General features: G+C 41.7%; 1 protein-coding gene across 5 annotated transcripts in view; it reads left to right on the forward strand.

The window, feature by feature from the left end:
• The window catches only part of STX18 (syntaxin 18), a 125,575-nt gene that overhangs the window by 82,739 nt on the left and 24,337 nt on the right, over nt 1–18,499 (forward strand). For 4 of the 5 annotated variants that reach the window (XM_078001863.1, NM_001260531.1, XM_078001864.1 and 1 more), the window contains 3 exon segments: nt 1,907–2,022; nt 3,902–3,979; nt 4,145–4,211. In XM_078001863.1, coding sequence (XP_077857989.1) covers nt 1,914–2,022; nt 3,902–3,979; nt 4,145–4,211 — 254 coding nt within the window. In that variant the 5' untranslated portion in view covers nt 1,907–1,913. 5 annotated transcript variants of the gene reach the window in all.

The raw sequence follows: 18,499 nt of genomic DNA on the forward strand, positions 1-18,499 counted from the left end.
AGCCTCGGGCTAGATCTCTGAGTGATTTTAATTAAAAATAATGTCTCCACTTCTGGTAGATGGACCTTTTCCACAATACCCTGGCAACAAAACAATCTGGGAGAAAAAACTTTCTTGGTTTCTGTTGTTCTTACTAATAGAATAACCATACTGTCAATTTTCAATTTAGAAGGTTAATGTATATATATAATGTTTCCTAAAGGAACATTACCTTTTAATTGAATAATCAGTTTTATCAAATTAACCTTTAGACCTTTTCAATTTCACTGAGTTGAGTTTCCATTAAATCAAAATATAGAGTAGGAGGATGTTAATCTAATGTTCTTGGAACTAGTCATTTCTAGGTCTCTTCTGTCTGCAGGGTACATATTCACTAAGTTGGTACCTTTCTGATTCATTTGTCCCTGACCCCGTTAGCCTCTATTTCCGATGAGAAGGTTCCTAGTAGGGATGAACCTGAGGCTTTGGCCCCTCTGCTTGTTACTCTGGCTCCTCCCCAGAGGGGAGCCATTCATCTGGGATTGGGGGTGGGCTGGGGCTGGGGAGAGGGGATTGAGCTTGCTGGCTTGGCGCTTTTGTCTCACTGTTGGGTCTTCCCTTGGACGGAGTGCATTTTCTCATGGTTACCATCCCAAGCCTAAGTAACTAACAGAACAAGATCCTAAGGAGCATTGGAATAAGGAACTAATTCCATGTCACTCTTCAAGTTCCATGGAGAGAGGATCGTCTATTCCCTAGGAGGCTGGAGGCTATGGGGTTTCCTTTTCAACTCTCCCTCAGAAAATGTGGAAGTGGGGTGGGGGTCGTGGGGTAGGGGTGACTCCAAGGGAGGAGGGGATGCTTATCAGGTGATTGGGAGTGAGGACTCTGTGCTCATCTCACCCCTTTCTTTTTTAGAAGGGCCTGTCCTCAGGATGGATGTATTCCCTGTTTGTTTGTGCCTGAAGTTTCCTAGAGAAGGCTTTGGGACAGCATGCCTACCCGTCTTGAGGTGGGGGAAAAAATTGGTTCAGGAGGAACTTACTAGACAGCACAATCGTAGCTGTGTATCAAGCACATTCTCCAACTCATTCATTTGTTCAGTTCATTCAAAAGTATTTGATTACTGATTTATTAATTGATCAGCCTACTAAAAATGCTAGGCATTGCTCTTGATGATGGGGATACAGCAGTGAACAAACAGAAGTCCTTGCGTTTGTGGAACTTACATTTTTACAAGGGGGAGAGACAGGCAAGAAAAGAAATGATTACGCAAAATATATGGAATGTTAGAGTGGGATAAGTATCTTTGTGGGGAAGGAAGAAGGGAAGTGGGATAGAAGATGTCAGGGAAGGGACAGTTTGTAAAGAAGGATTAGGGAAGGCCTCATTCAGAGGGCAACGTGGAGTAAACACCTAAAAGAAGTAAGGGATCCATTGATGCAGCTATCTGGGGAAAGAACATTCCAGAGGAGGAGACAACCAACACATGGAAAGGTCCTGAGGTGGGAGTGTGCCTGAAATGTTTCGGGAACACCCTCCACCCTCTGATTCGGTCATTGTGTGGTGTGAGACCCCTCAGTAGCTGCCCCATTGCTCTCAAAGCAGAGCCTACATTCTTCATAGCCCAGCTTATGCTGCAGCCCTCACTCCACGCTCCTTCTCTCTCTCCCTTTCCCCATCTGGCTTACGTCAGTTGGGTCTATTCCGGAGGGTTTTCTACCACACACCCTTCATATGTGTTAGTTCTACTATCTATCTATCTAGATGGTTCTCTCACCTTTTCACCTGGCCTGTTCCTTCTCATCCTTCAAGTCTCAGCTTAAATGTCACTTGATGAGGGAGGCCTTTTCTTCTCTTCCCATCCCACTCAGACTATATTATGTTATCATTTGCTGCTGCCCTTTCCTTTGCTGTCTTTTTTTAGCCATACCATGTCTGAATATGGGAGGATGACAGACACAGAACGAGACCAGATAGACCAGGATGCCCAGATATTCATGAGGACCTGTTCAGAAGCAATTCAACAACTACGAACAGAAGGTAAAGTGCTCTGAAAGATGCAAACGTGCAACCATGAATATAGCAGGTAGTTAAACAGAATTCATATGGTGTGGCCGGTTAAAATTCTCTCTTCTTATGTTGATTTAGGTTTCAAAACATTAAAATCTTTTCTTTCTTATCAGTGTTTTAACCAAAGCTGTTAAAAGTACTGAAAAGGCTGCATCTTTCAAGTTAAACCAATGGGAGCAGGGAGATGGAAAGGACCTCTCCAAACAGAACCAAAACTTTACCTAGGGGCCAGGGACAGTGAAGACAAATCGTGTGCGTGTGTGTGCGCGCGCACGCACGTGCACGCCACGTGCGCGTCTGTTCTGTGTGGCAAATTGTATGTGTGTGGGTGTGTATGTGTGTATGCTTATGTGTGCCTCTGTTCTGTGTGGCATTTAGTGGGATAGGGGTTGACAGCAGCCCGGGGTACTTAAGCTCTCTACTTGTAATATTCAAGTAAACTTTCCTATCAAACCTTCAAGGTTAGGAAGGCTCTGGATCCAGGACTGCCTAGGTGGTACCCCAACTCCACCCGTCCGAGTCATATAGCCCTCTGCAAGTCACTTAGTCTCCCTGGGCCTTGTTTTTTGTCTATGAAATGCAGACAATTAGGAGATGTATCTCTAGGGTTGTTATGAGAATTAAGTTAAATTCTTACAGCATGCTTAGAACCATATCTGGCACTAGGGTGCTTATTATCTCACTTTCATTGATGTTTAATTCTCACTGAGACAATGAGATGGCTTCCCAAGTCACGCCTCTTTCTTGATTCTTTTTTAATTTGCTTAGGCAGATACAGAGTACATTAAATAGTAAGTAGAGTTCAAAGCTGCCAGATGCTGTTGTGCTCACAACACAGACCTCTGTTTGGGAGGTTTTTATTAGAATGCTGATGGACCACTTGGAGACTCTGATGGAAGCAATAGGCATTCTTGCCAGAAAAATGTACATACACAAAATTCTATATGCAATTTCACAGAGCTCCTGAGTCCCCCACATGAATCTTGGGTTAGGCAGCCCTATAGTAAAGACAGAAATCATGCCCTCTACCCTTAAGGGCATATATATTCATTGAGAGACCTAAAAAATACACAGGAATATTAACAAAACCTACATTTACATATGAAACCATCTAACCTTGGGCTATTTATTGCCTCTGAACCTTAATTTCTTCATGTGTGAAATGAGGAAACTCGGAATTGCTATTTTAGTTACTAGCAGTACATATGTAAAGTGCTAGCAGAGCACCTGCACACAGTAGGCAGTCAATCTCTCAGTCAGTGGTCACTGTCTTACCAAAACCAGTGGCACAGACTTCAGGTCTGGTAAGGCCTTTTAGCACATTTCTGTGTGGTGGATCCCAGGAGAAGGGCATCTGTGTGGCTAGGAGTCATAGAAGGTTTCCTGGAGACGGAAAGTTTGACTCATTGTCTAAGGGACCCTCAGAATGTGAGTGGCCTGGGGGAGAGGATGGGGCACCAAAGGCTGAAAAGCAGCACAGGTTCAGGCAGGGAGGAGTGTGTGATTTCAATTATTTAAACATGTTCCCTGAAGGTCAGCTTGAGCATTGGATGCTGTTAACACAGATGGGGGTCAGCATTCAAGAAGTGGCTGCATCAAATACTATCCTTAAGTGTTCTGATAAACCATAAATTATTTGACTATAGTTTTTCTACAGGTTTAATCTTTCACTCTTGTGAAGCCTAATAAATCTTACTCTTCTAAAAATGTAGTGTCTTGACACAAGACTTGTTTTATAGCTGTGTTTTAAAAAATACTCTCAATAAAGAAAGTGTTGTGAGGAAGCTGATGAATTGCTCTTTAGGATAATTGAATGCGAAGACCTGAACATTGTCCTTTTCTGTTACAGCTCACAAGGAGATACATTCCCAGCAAGTGAAGGAACACAGGACTGCTGTTTTGGATTTCATTGAAGATTACTTAAAAAGTATTTCATTTTCTTTTAAAGGTCAAATGTGGCATTTCACAATAGATGTGATGCAGAATTTAGCTTTGCTAGCTGAAGACTGTAGTGTCTCATTATATTTAATGATGCCTTTGCCTGAGAAGCTGTTTTAAGCAGTCTTTCTTCTGGTATTTTCCCCTGCAACAGGAGTCTGTAAACTTTACTCAGAACAGAGAGCCATCCGAGTTAAAAGAGTGGTGGATAAGAAAAGATTGTAAGTATTGCTTTCATTGGTGTTTCTTAATAATAGTACTACTAATAATAGCAGTTAAAGTTTGTAGAGCACTTACCCTATGCAACTTACCATATTTGAACTTCTTCACAAAATGCCATAGCTAGCGCTATGGGGCACTCACTGTGTGCCAGGCACCATGCTAGTCACTTTATTAGCCCACAACAAACCCTCATGAGGCAGGTACTGATTCCTCCCTCATTTTACAAATGAGGAAATTGAGGCTCAGGAGGCTTGGCCACTCACCCAAGGTCTCACAGTTCCACAGGCTGCGTAGCTGGGGTTTCAGCCCAAGCAGGCTGTTGGTCCAAAATCTGTGCTCTTGCCCATTTTGTCTCTTAATAAACTGATGAGGCTGGCACATTTTGAGCCATTTTACCTCAATCTCTTTGACCCCCATACCCCTTCTTGTTGTCCCTGAAAGTGTATTCCTGAGAGAAGAGCTAGGGCACAGCAAGCAGGCCACTGTGAGGCTGTCCTCAGGTCACCTGTGACAGACTTGCTTGATGCCACGTGCTGTGAGTGCTCACCTTCCTCCAACCCCACTACCTGTTCTGTGCAGGCACTCTGAGGAGGCCCATCAGCAGGTAAGGACAGTGACTCTCCAGCAGGGTAAGTGACCCATCCAAGGCCACACAGCCAGGAAGCAGCAGGGCCAGACTACTGTATTTCCCATGGTGCCTGCCTGTCTTCCCCTCTGGGCTCACGTGAGCATCTGGAATGCAAGAGCTGTGTCCTCATGGTTGTTCCCACTGCAGCTCGGCCAGTCTTGGAGATTGAATATATTGGTGAACAAATGTCCAAACCTGGACCATTTCTAGACTAGCTTTGGAAATGTTTTAGGATGTTCTTTCAGAAGATAGCATCACGTAACTGTTTGGGGACACATTTATTTATTTATCTATCTATCTATTTATTTATTTATTTTTGAGACAGGGTCTCACCCTATCTCCCAGGTTGGAGTGCAGTGGCATGACCTCCTGGGCTCAAACAATCCTCCCACCTTAGCCATCCAAGTAGCTGGGATTACAGTCATGTGCCACCATGTCTGCCTATTTTTAAATTTTATTTTATAGAGGTGGGATGTCACTATGTTGCCCAGGCTGGTGTCAAACTCCTGGACTCAAGCAATCCTCCTGCCTTGGCTTGCCAAAGTGCTGGATTACAGGCGTGAGCCACCATGCCCGGCCCACATTTTTTAAATTCTTATTGTGTCAGGGGTCCCTAGCACTACTCTCTGGTTCTAGGAGTCACTAGGAGGTCTCATAGGACTCAACATACAGTCCTGCTCCTATCTATGATTTGTCACACTGAAAGGATACGAAGCAAAACAGCAAAGGAAAAGGCACGTGAGACAAAAGTCCAGAGGACACCAGGCATGAGCTTCTAAGAGTCCTGTCCCAGTGGAGTCGCACAGCACGTGACCTATGAAAGCATGTGAAGTGTTGTCTACCAGGGAAGCTCATTAGTGACTCACTGCCCAAGAATTCTGTTAGGGGTTGGTCACGTAGGCACCTCACACCTGGCATGTACCAAAACTCTAGACTCCCAGGAGGAATGCAGATGTACTGCACTGAACTGCATTAAAACTGCATTTTTTTTGCAAAACAGTTCAGGCACGGTGACCTGTTTTTATCAATTAGGATGGCATAAATTCTGCCAAAGTCCAACTTCTCAGACACCAGGCAAGGGTTAACCTTGCAAGCAGGCCTTTCTAAGGATAGCAGTCTCAGGCCTACTATGTGAACCCTTTTCTGCACATTTGTGAAACAGATTTGAAATTGTTAATGCCAACAAATAGAAGCATTTATGGAAGATAGTAAGCAGATCAGTCAAGTTATCTGTCAGCAATAGCTACTATTATATAATGCACTGAGAGAGTAGATTGAATGAAGCCATAGATTAAGTCTTTGCACTTAGGGAGCTTAGAGGCAGACTGGGTTGCTTTTAAACATGAAAAATTAGCTTAATCAGGATATGTCGTAATTAGCAAAGTTGGTAGTAAGCTCAGAGGGGGAAATGGTACAATCAAGTGGCATAGTATGGTGCCTAAGAGCCAGACTCTGCAGCCAGACAGCCTGTGTTTGAATCCTGGCTCTGCCACTTTAAAACTATGTGACTTTGAGCAGATTGCTTAACTTTTCTGTGCTTTTGTTTCCTTACCTATAAAATGGGAAAACTAATAGTACCTAACTTGTAGTGTTGTTGTGAGAACAAAATGAAGATACAGATAAAACACTTACAGTGAGTTAATAAATGTTAATTTGTACTATTAATATTTTCTACCATTAAGCATTTACCATGTGCCAGGCAGTATATTATTTTATTTCATTAATCCTCAAAAAGCCACCATATCAATAAATATTAGTATTTCATTTTCTGAATTAGGGTATTGGGGCTCAGCAAGTTTGGGTTAGCTGTCCAGCATCACAGCTGAATCAAGATTTGAATCTCAGGGTAATTGGAGCAGATTTCTCAAGCAATGGGATTTGTGTTGGCTGTCAAAACAAAAATATCTGGGTGTGTGAATTAGATAGAAAGCAGTCCAGACCTGGGGAAGAGTTTGAGCTGAAGGTCTGGGGCACAGTGAGACCAGTTAGCTCCAAGATGTTATGGAGGAGGAGGTAGGCCTCTGATGATGTGTGATTTGTCATCAAGATGCTGTGGTGGTCACTGGGTCTCACACTTACCTGGGAGAGGAATGCAGATTTCTCCTTCACTATCCCAAGTGGACTTAACAGGTACCCAAGTAAAGGAAGAAGAGATTTTTGCTGCTACCTTAGTTCCTGTTTCTCAGCAGAGGCCTCGACTAAAATACACATTAAAATTGGTCAGATGGGAATTGTTCTCATTTAGACAGCAAAGTATAGCCTTGTCTCCTGCCACATCGTTAGCTGCCCTGTGCCAATTACTTTGTGCAAAAGACCTTGAGGGAAATAATGATGTGACCCTTCACAGTGTAGTTCATTCAACGCCCTCCTTCTTGTCCTTTCCTCGTCTTTAGGCACAAGGCATCTGACTAAAATGTACGTGTGATTTTATCACTCCCTTGCTTCCATGTCTTACAAAGGCTAAACAGCATGGCATTCAAGGTCCGGGATGCCTGGACTACAGCCACAGTAACTCACCACAGTAGTCTGACAACTCCTGAGCTTGTCTATGCTCTGTCCAGCGAAATGAGACCACTGATTAAATGGCAATGTCAGATTGCTATAAATGTTTCTTGATGCTTACTCTTCACTTTTGTACTTACCTTGTAGCAGACCAGTAACAGACAGTCCATGGTTTGGTTCTGTTCCATGGACCACACTTGGAGTAGCGCTGGGTTAGAAAGTCACCTAGTATGTAGTATATGTCCAGTAAATTGAGTGAGTGACTGAGTAGTGGTAAAGGTGGCGTCACTGAGGTAGTGTGAAACATCTCCTGCTTTTGGGGTTCACGGTACCTGTGCCTGAGTGGATACGTTTGTCTGAAAGCTAGTTTTAAAATTATAGTACCATGATATTATATATCAAAAGTATCTTCTTTCTACCCAGAGCCTTTGTTGGAGGCATAAAAGAAGTACAGGTGTACCTCGGAGATATCACAGGTGTGGTTCCAGACGCAACAAAGTGAATATCACAATAAAGCAAGTCACAGAAACATTTTGGTTTCCTAGTGCATATAAAAGCTTTGTTTATACTATAAAGTGTGCAATAGCATTATGTCTAAAAAAGTCATGTGCATACCTTAATCAGAACATACTTTATTGCTGAAAATGCTAATGTTTGTCTGAGCCTTAGGTGAGTTGTAATCTTTTTGCTGGTAGAAGGCCTTGCCTCAGTGTTGATGTCTACTGACTGATTTAGGGTGGGGATTGCTGAAGGTTGGGGTGGTTGTAGCAGTTTTTAAAATAAGACAACAATGAAGTTCGCTGCATCAACTGATTCTTCCTTTCACGAAAGATTTCTCTGTTGTGTGCAGTGCTGTTTGATAGCATTTTACCCATAGCAGAACTTCTTCAACATTGGGGTCAGTCCTCTCAAACCCTGTTGCCACTTTGTCAACCAAGTTTATTCAATATTCTAAGCCCTTCCTTGTTATTTCAACAGTGTTCACAGTCTCTTCACCAAGAGCAGATTCCATCTCAAGAAACCATTTTCTTGGTTCATCCATAATAAGCAGCTCTTCATCCATTCAAGTGTGATCGTGAGATTGCAGCAGTTCAGCCCCATCTTCAGGCTCCACTTCCAATCTTAGTTCTCTGGCTATTTCCACCACATCTGCAGTGACTTCCTCCGTTGAAGTCTTGAACCCCTCAAAATTATTCATGAGTGTTGGAACCCACTTCTTCCAAACTCCTGTTAAAGTTGATATTTTGACCTCCCCCCATGAATCACGAATGTTCTTAATGGCGTCTAAGATGGTGAATCCTTTTCAGAAGGTTTTCAATTTACTTTACCCAGATCTGCCAGAGGAATCACTATCTGTAGCAACTGTAGCCTTGTGAAATGTGAGGTTTTTTTGTTTATTTTGAGTTAGGGTCTCACTCTGCCACCCAGGCTGGAGTGCAGTGGCAGTCATGGCTTACTGCAGCCTTGAACTCCTGGGCTCAAGCAGTCCTCCCACCTTAGCCTCTCGAGTAGCTGGAACTACAGGCATGTGCCACCATGCCCAAGATTTTTGGAATGGTAAGTGAGCATTGGCTTCAGCTTAAAATCATCTGCTGCATTAGCCCTTAACAAGCAAGTCAGCCTATTCTTTGAAGCATTGAAGCCAGCCATTGACTTCTCCTCTGTAGCTATGGAAGTCCTAAATGGGATCTACCTCCAATAGAAGGCTGTTTTATGTAAATTGAAAATCTGTTGTTTAGTATAGCCACTTTGATCAATTATCTTAGTTAGATCTTCTGGATAACATATTGCGGCTTTTGTGTCAGCACTTGCTATTTTACCTTGCACTTTTACATTATGGAATTGACTTTTTTAAATGTCATGAACCAACCTCTGCTAGCTTTCAACTTTTCTTATGCAGCTTCCTCACCTTTCTTAGCCTTTACAGAATCAAAGAGAGTTAGTTAGGGCCTTGCGCTGAATTAGACTTTGGCTTAAGGGAATGTTGTGACTGATTTGATCTCTCCAGACCACTCACACTTTCTCCCATCAGCAATAAGGCTGTTTTGCTTTCTTATCATTTGGATATTCACTGGAGTAGTGCTTTAATTTCCTTTAGTAACTTTTCCTTTACATTCACAGCTTGACTGACTGTTTGGCACAAGAGGTCTAACTTTTAGCCTGTCTCGGCTTTTGACCCGCCTTCTTCCTAAGATTCATAATTTCTAGCTTTTGACTTCAAGTGAGTGACATGCAACTCTTCTTTCACTTAAACACTTAGAGGCCATTGCTGGCTTATTCATTGGCCTGGATTATGTCCCCAGGAATAGGAAGGCCCGAGGAGAGGCAGAGAGTTGGGAACAACTGGGCCGGGAAGCACTCAGAGCACAACACTTAAGAAGTATGCCATCTTATGTGAACGAGCTTTGGGCACTCCAAAACAGTTACAAAAGTCACATCAGAGATTACTGATCACAGATCATAGAAATATAATAATAATGAAAAAGTTTGAAGTATTTTGAGAATTACCAAAATGTGACACAGAGACACAAAGTGAGTACATGTTGTTGGAAACATGGCGTCAGTAGATTTGCTCCATGCAGTGTTGCCACAAACCCTCCATTTGTAAAAACAAATGAAAAATGCAGTATCCGCAGAGTGTAGTGAAGCAAGGCATACTGAAACAAGGTACGGCTGTATAAGAGTCACACTGAAATCGGAAAATTACTTTTGTCTAATGACTGTAGCAGGCTGTATTTAAGGTTTGCAAAAACCTCCCACATATTTTCTTGTCTCAAAACTGAAAAATCTGTCTCTCTTCCTCTCTTCTATCTCTTTGTGGTTCTTTTTAAATTTTAAATAGAACCCTGAGGGTTTTCTAATAAGGGACCTGGAAACAGATGCTGGCCAGGTAGAAATTGTTTGATTGCAGTTCTGAAATATTCAGCTTTCAGTTAGAGAAATCAGTTTAAATAAATCATGGGGCATAAACCGATCTTTCTGATGGCTTTTTGAAAATTGCTTTCTTTCCCCCAAATTGGCTTCAACTAGTTAATGTGTAATTTCCCTGAGGACTTTAGTAGACATTCTGTATATAATTAGAATGTGTTTTTATCACTTAAAAAAAGAAAGGCACTCAACTTTGAGTCTGCTGCACTGTAGTCTTTGATTCATTTTAAATTGGAAACTCGTACATTAGCATCCTCTGGACACAAAGGATGACAGACATTAAAGGAGTCCTTTATTTAAAAGTCGGTGAAGCCCTTTGACTTCTTGAAGAAGTCAGTCCTGAAGCCATGCAGTGAGGCAGGGGTAAGGTGGGCGTCTGCAGTGGTGGGGAGCGGCAGTTTTCCAGGGCAGGGTGCCTGACCCAAGCAGGAAGAAGGTGGCTTAGCATGGGCAGTTATAGCCTAAGTCGGGAGAGGGACTGATCCGTGCTGGAGAGGAATGGAGGGGGGTATTAGAGGCGGGTGGTTACATTTAGGAGAATAGATGAAATAATAAATAAAGGAGGCGGCTGGGTGTGGTGGCTCACGCCTGTAATCCCAGCATTCTGGGAGGCCGAGGCAGTTGGATTGCTTGAGGCCAGGAGTTCGGGACCAGACTGGGCAATATGGTAAAACCCTGTCTCTACTAAAAGAAAAATTAGCATGACCTGTAGTCCCAGCCACTTGGGAGACTGAGGCACCAGAATCACTTGATTCAGGAGGCGCAGGTGGCAGTGAGCTGATATTGAGCCACTGTGCTCCAGCCTGAGCAACAGAGCCAGACACTGTCTCTAAATAAATAAAGGAGGATATTGAAAGCTAGGTTTCTTACTATAGGAGAAGTGAAAGGGGAAAAGCCTTGTCTGTGGTCTTGGGTGGAAATGAAAGATACTGGCATGAATTCACAGTTTTCAATTTCCAAAGATCAATACAGAAGTACCTGTGGTTGTAAATGTGTGTATATGTACACATTTATACACATGTATGAAAATGCATGCATGTATTTTCTTGCTCTGGCCACTGAGAAGGCCTGGAAACAGTGACACTGTAATAGCAATAAGCATAGTTAGCACTCAGATCTTGTCTTCTGAATACCAATTTCACCTTCAGGGAGCCAGGCCTCTTAGAGAAATGGCTGATTCTTAAACTGGAGCAGGGAACATATAAAATAAACCTGGAACAAGGAAGGGCTCAGAACGGTAGGACATGTCTAAAGGACACAGCCATCAATTTGAAGCGGCGTCTACTGGCCAAATCAGAGATAACTTAAGCATAAAAATAAATGACAGTAGCACCTTATAACCCATTCAATGAGATAGGACATTATGAATCCATCTAAATAGGAGTAAGTAAATGAATAAATTGAAAGATTGAAATTGATACATAGTGTGAAAGCACTCTTCCCCCTGGTACTTACTAATTACAAAGCAGAAGAGAATAACTTGACAGCGGAGAAACCTGGCAGTCACCACCTTCATCAAGTGGGCAAAGTAAAACACACAACCTAATAGGATGCAGCGAGAAGAAAGCATCACTTTTGTGATTTCTGCCAAAGAAGCAAGACTTGAATCCAACCGCGAGGAAACATCAAACTCAAATTCAGAGAGCCTTACAGAATAAGTGACACATGATTGTGTGTTGAGGTCATGAAACTCAAGGAGACCGAAGAGCTGTTCCAAACAAAGGAGACTGAAGAGAAGTACTAGTTAGGAGCAATGTGTGATGCTCTTGTTATAAAGGATATTATTGAGATAACCGGTCAAAATAGAGTGGGGGGCTGCACACAGTGGCTCACACCTATAATCCCAGCACTTTGGGAGGCCAAGGTGGGAGGATTGCTTGAGGCCAGGAGTTTAAGACCAACCTGGGCAACATAGTGAGACCCTATCTCTACAAAAAATTTAAAAATTAGCTGGGTGTGGTGACATGCACCTATAGTCCCAGCTTCTCAGGAGGCAGAGGTGGGAGGATCACCTAAGGCCAAGAGTTCAAGGCTGCAGTGAGCTATGATCACAACACTACACTCTAGCCTGGGCAACAGAGTGAGACCTTATCTTAAAAAAAAAAAAAAAAAAAAAAATGGGGTCCAAGGGAGAAATGGAAGTAATATAATAATATTTTTCATAAGGTACTTCTTTTTGGTCTACTACTTTTTTAGTGTGGTCTACTACTTTTTTAGCATTTGCAACAACTTTAGTAGTAGATATTGTTGGAAGGATATTGGAAGCCAGGTTTCTCACTCAGAAGAATGAAAGGGATAAAGCCAGAATGAACCCTGTGGTATTGGGTTGGAATGAAAGATACTGAAAGCCATTTTACAGTTAAGAAAACCAAGGCCGGCCGGGTGCGGTGGCTCAAGCCTGTAATCCCAGCACTTTGGGAGGCCGAGACGGGCGGATCACGAGGTCAGGAGATCGAGACCATCCTGGCTAACATGGTGGAACCCCGTCTCTACTAAAAAAAATACAAAAAACTAGACGGGCGAGGTGGCGGGCGCCTGTAGTCCCAGCTACTTGGGAGGCTGAGGCAGGAGAATGGCGTAAACCTGGGAGGTGGAGCTTGCAGTGAGCTGAGACCTGACCACTGCACTCCAGCCTGGGCGACAGAGCGAGACTCCGTGTCAAAAAAAAAATAAGAAAGAAAAGAAAACCAAGGCCTAGAGGTTAGGTGGTAAACCAGAGGAGCACCTACTGTGTGCCAGGCTTCATGCCAGGCACTTTCTCATGAGTGATCCCATTTAATCTTCGAAATAAGTCTTCGAGAAAGGTGGTATTTTCTCCGTTTTGCAGATGAAGAAAACTTGGACAAAGAGAATAAAATTGGCTGGGTGTGGTGGCTCATGCCTATAATCCCAGAACTTTGGGAGGCCGAGGCAGGTGGAGCACTTAAGATCAGGAGTTTGAGACCAGCCTGGTCAACATGGTGAAACGCCGTCTCCACTAAAAATACAAAAATTAGCTGGGTATAGTGGTGCACGCCTGTAATTCCAGCTACTTGGGAGGCTGAGGCACAAGAATCATTTGAGCCTGGAAGGTAGAGGTTGTGGTGAGTTGAGAACGTGCCACTGCACTCCAGCCTGGGTGATGGAGTGAGACTCTGTCAAAAAAAAAAAAAAAAAGGATAAAATAAAACCCATCTAAGACCACATTAAAAATAGTGGCATTCTAGAATTTAAGCCCTTTGTTTTCTCCAAATCCCATTGTAAATGTGTCTTTTTCAAGGCATCCAGTCAACCAGTGGTTTAAGGACTCTCACCTCTAGACTGTCATGGGATTTGTGGAATTGCTGGAGTAATCTGACAGCCAGGACAGCCTTGGAGGGCATCAGGTCAGTCTACTGTGCAATGTGACCAAGGAGAAAGCCCCCCACCACTTGACCAAAGGTGGTAGCCTTTGGTCACCATCCCAGACCACTCCCCTGCTGCTCTGTCAAGGCTCCTTCCCCTCCATAGTGACATCCAGAAGATCAGTAGCTAGTTGGGCCAGCACTGAAGACCCTACCGAGTCCCTTGTACAGATTGTACCAGTGTACTCTTTTCTCTGAATTATCTGCATTATTTATGGGTTGTTTCAGCAGTTTTCTTCTGTTCCTCCATTGGTCTGCATCTTGTCAGAGGAAAAAAATGTATATTCCTTTAAGACTTCACACAAAAATTGTCTTATTAAACCATTCTGCCTTTTGTTATTTCACAGTAATAATAGCAGCAGCAGCAGTAGTGTAATCGTTGTAGTAATAGCTAATTTTTGAGCTCTTATTATGTGATGTAGACTGTGCTGAGTAAGCACATATAAACCAGTAACTCTAACAAGAAAGATAGTCAGAACCCCATTTTATAGGTGGGAAAACAGGCTAAGAAATTTTATTTGTCGTTTAGTAACTGGAAAAAACTCTGAAACTTCTGGCAGATGAGTATCTTGTCAAGCTAGTTTAAAAATTTGCTCATGTGTCACGTTGCTCAATTCCTACATCCCACAAACTAATATTTGAGGTAAAATATTAAGTCACAGATGCTAAATTTAATAAGCATATATATATACCTAGTGTCAAACATGGAGCAAATCCTCAGTTTATCTTTAAATAGGTTTCTCTTTTAAGTTATGTTTTTAGCTGGCTTTGTTTCCTTTGCTTAACACATTTTTTTTTGAGACTTACCCTGGCTGTGTTCTTCTTCATTGCTGAACGGTATTGCATTGCATCAAAGTACCTCCACTGGCTTATCCATCCTGTTGGTGGACATTTAAGCGTTCCCATTTTTTTGGCTATAATGCATAAGGCTGCTGTAAACATTCTTTTACAGGCCTTTGTGTGGACCTATCTTTTCATTTCTTTTGGGTAAACAACCTAAAAGTGGGTTGTCATAGTAGAGACTTAGTAAGAAACTGTCTTGAGTTTTCCAAAGTGATAGCACCATTTGACACACTGTCCAGCAATGTGTGAAAGTTACAGTTCCTCCACATGGCACGATTGGCGTTGGCCATTTTTTCTAGCCATTCTACTGGATGTGGAGTGGTATTTCATTGTGGGTTTAGTTTGCATTTCCTCACTGACTAATATTGTTAATCACCTTTTCATGTGTTGATTGACCATTCATTTTCTTCCTGTGAAGTATCTGTTGAAGTTTTTTACTCATTTCTGTATTGGAGGATTGTTTGGCTGTTGATTTGTATAGGAGTTCTTTGTATATTCTGCATACACGTCCTTAGATACATGCTGCAAATATTTGTTCCTATTCTATGGTTTATTTGTTTTCTTAATGGTGTCTTTTGGTGAGCAGAAATGTTTAATTTTGAGGAAGTTGAATTTTATTAATTTTTAGTTTGTCTACCCCAAGGTCACAAAGATATTCTTTTATGTTTTCTTCTAGAAGCTTTATGATTCTGGGTGGTATGTTTATTGAGGTCTATCATCTGTCTCAGACCAACTTTTTGATAGAATGAGATGGGGTTGAGGTTTATTTTATTCTATATAAACATCTGGGTGGGATTAAGGTTTATTTTATTGTATATAAATATTTATTATATCAATGTTTGTTTAAAACACTTTCTTTTTCTCACTGAATTGACCTGGCATCATCATCAAAAGTCAGTTGACCGAAACATGTATATGTCTGCTTCTGGATTCTATTCAGTATCATTGGTCTGATTGTCCTTATTCTACTGCCACACTGTCTTGATTACTGTGGTTTTATCATAAGTCTTGGAATCAGCTAGTTGTAAATCCTTCAGATTTCTAATTTTTCAGTACTTTTTTTGCTATTTTAGATTTTTGTGTATTTTCATATCAACTTTGGAATCACCTTTTCAATTTCTTCAGAAAATCTGCCAGGATGTTTATAGGGATTATGTTGAATCTATAGATCAATCTGGGGAGAATGGGCATCTTAACATCTATCCACAAACATAGTATATCTTTGCATTTATTTCTGTCTTTGACTTTATTTTTAAATTTCTTTTTCTCAGCAATATTTTGTTGTTTTCAGTGTAGACATCTTGCTCATCTTTTGTTAGATTTATTCCTGGATTTTTTTATTCTCTTATAAATGATACCATTTTGTTAATGTTATTTTCCAGTTTCTCATTGCTAGTATATAGAAATACATTTTTTGTATATTGATCTGTGTACAACTGTGAGTAATTCACATGTAGTTCTAGTAGCTTTTTTTGGTAAATTCTTGTTGTTGTTGTTGTTGTTGTTGAGACAGAGTTTCATTCTTGTTGCCCAGGCTGGAGTGCAATGGCTCCATCTTGGCTCACTGCAACCTCTGCCTCCTGGGTTCAAGCAATTCTCCTGCCTCAGCCTTCTGAGTAGCTGGGATTACAGGCACCCGCCACCATGCCCAGATAATTTTTGTATTTTAGTAGAGACGAGATTTTACCTCATTGGCCAGGTTGTTCTTGATCTCCTGACCTCACCTCAGGTGATCCACCTGCCTCAGCCTCCTAAAGTGCTGGGATTACAGGCGTGAGCCACCACACTCAGCCTTTTTTTGTAAATTCTATCAATTTTCTACATACATAATCATACCATATGTGAATAACAGTAGTTTTGCTTTTTAATCTTTATGCCTTTTATTTCTTGTTCCTTTCTTGTTTTATTGCACTGGCTAGGGCCTGGACCTCTGGTACCATATTGAATAGAAGTGTTTAGGATGGACATCTTTTCCTTGCTCTTGATTAAGGGACAAGGATTTAATACTTCACCATTAAGTATGAAGTGTTGGGATTACAGGCATGAGCCACTGCACCCAGTGCACCCATGTTTGTTTGGTTTTTTTTTTTTTTTTCACATTTGTGGTTCATTTTTTTATGTGTATATCACAGAAGTACGTATTATGTAGCTGTTCTTTATCAGGTTAAGGAAATTTCCTTTCTTATTGAGGGATTTCCTACAAGAATTCACAGAACTCAGAAACGCTATTATACTCACAGTTACAGTATATTATAGTGAAAGAATACAGATTAAAATCACCAAAGCTAAAGGGAACATAGGACAAAGTCCAGGAGAGACCAGGTACAAGCTTCTAGCTGTCCTCTCCCAGTGGAATAGTGTAGACGCACTTAATTCTCCCAATATGTGACTCCCAATACCTGTGTCACCATGTACTGTCAATCAGGGAAGCTCACCTGAGCCTTGGTGTTCAGGGTCTTCACTGGGGGTCAGTGATGTAGATGTGAAGTGCTAGCATAGCAGGCCATAGTTAACTCAGTCGCCATCCCCTCCAGAGGTCAAATTGATTGTCATGTCAGACCCCTGTTAACTTCAGTGGGGATGGCACTTGGTTCAGAGAGGCTGAAGAAGAGACCCCAAGCCAACAAACAGAACGGAGTTTATTTGGGGGAGCTTATTTATAGAGCAGTCCAGTGGCAGTGGGCTGCACAGGAGAACCACTACTGCTTGTAAAAAGAATGTAGTTTATATAGCACCTTCACTTAGCCATCCTCCCACCAAGCAACCTCCACATGGCAGCCCTCATTTCTTCAATTGCCATCAAGTGTGTCTGCCGTGCACTGATACAGTGGCCCAGGCCCCCAGTCATAAATCACACTGTTAGCATAAACTATCTGGAATGTCCCCAGGTATACAGATACTGTCATCAGACAAGATATTCTAGGAGCTTAGAGGTTATCTCCCAGGAGCCAAGCAAGGGCCAGTTTTTTCCTTGGAATGTGCAGAATTTGAACACCACAAACCTGCTGAGTCATCCCTTTATTGCATACCTTATTTTCCTAGTTTGCTGAAAGTTTTTATCATCAGGGTATCTTGACTTTTTCAAATGCTTTTTCTACATCTAATGCAATGATCATGTAGGCTTTTTTCTTTTTTTGTTAAGGGGATATATTACATTGATCAATTTTCAAATGTTAAGCCAACTTTGTATTCCTGAGTTAAACCCCATTTGGTCATGATACATTATTGTCTTTATATATTGCTAAAATCAGTTTGCTTGTATTAAGGATGCTTTTATGTTCATGAAGATATATATCTAATTTTCTTGTAATATCTTCATAGGTTTCTGAATCTGGGTAATACTGGCCTCATAAAATGATTTTGTAATTGTTTTCTGTTCCTCTGTTGTTCACATCTACCAGGTCCTTACCTTGTTCCTCATCCTAGGGAAAACACTTAGGCTTTTATCATAAAGTATGATGCTCACTGTAGATTTTGTACATGTTTATCAGATAAGGAAGATCCCTTCTGTACATGCTTTTTCCCGTCTTGTTTGATTGCTCTAGAGCACTATATAAAGGTATACATTCTGTTTTACAGCTCCATAGTACTGCAGAGTGTCTTCCACCAGTTCCATGTTGATGGACATGTGGATTTTTCCTAGGCCTTCGCCATATTAAAATTGAATTACAAAGTTGCTATAATCAATAACCTTTTCATATTATCATTATATCTTTGGGATAGAGTCCCGTAAGTGGGATTGCTGGATTAGAGATTAAATACATGTTAATTTGCAGGGTATTACCAAGGTCCCCTCCATAGGAGTCACACTGTTTGGCACGCTCACCATCAATACACAGAAGTGCCCTGCTTGACAGCCTGACCCACCCATTATGTCTTCACATTTGGGTGTTTTCACCAGTCCCAGTAGGCAAGAAATAATGACGCAGTGTAGTTGTTGATATGCATCATCTTATGAGGAAGATTGAGCATTTTTCATGTGTTTAAAAGCCATTTACATTTG

The sequence above is a fragment of the Macaca mulatta genome, chromosome 5 (genome assembly GCF_049350105.2).
Source record: "Macaca mulatta isolate MMU2019108-1 chromosome 5, T2T-MMU8v2.0, whole genome shotgun sequence".
NCBI lineage: Eukaryota > Metazoa > Chordata > Mammalia > Primates > Cercopithecidae > Macaca > Macaca mulatta.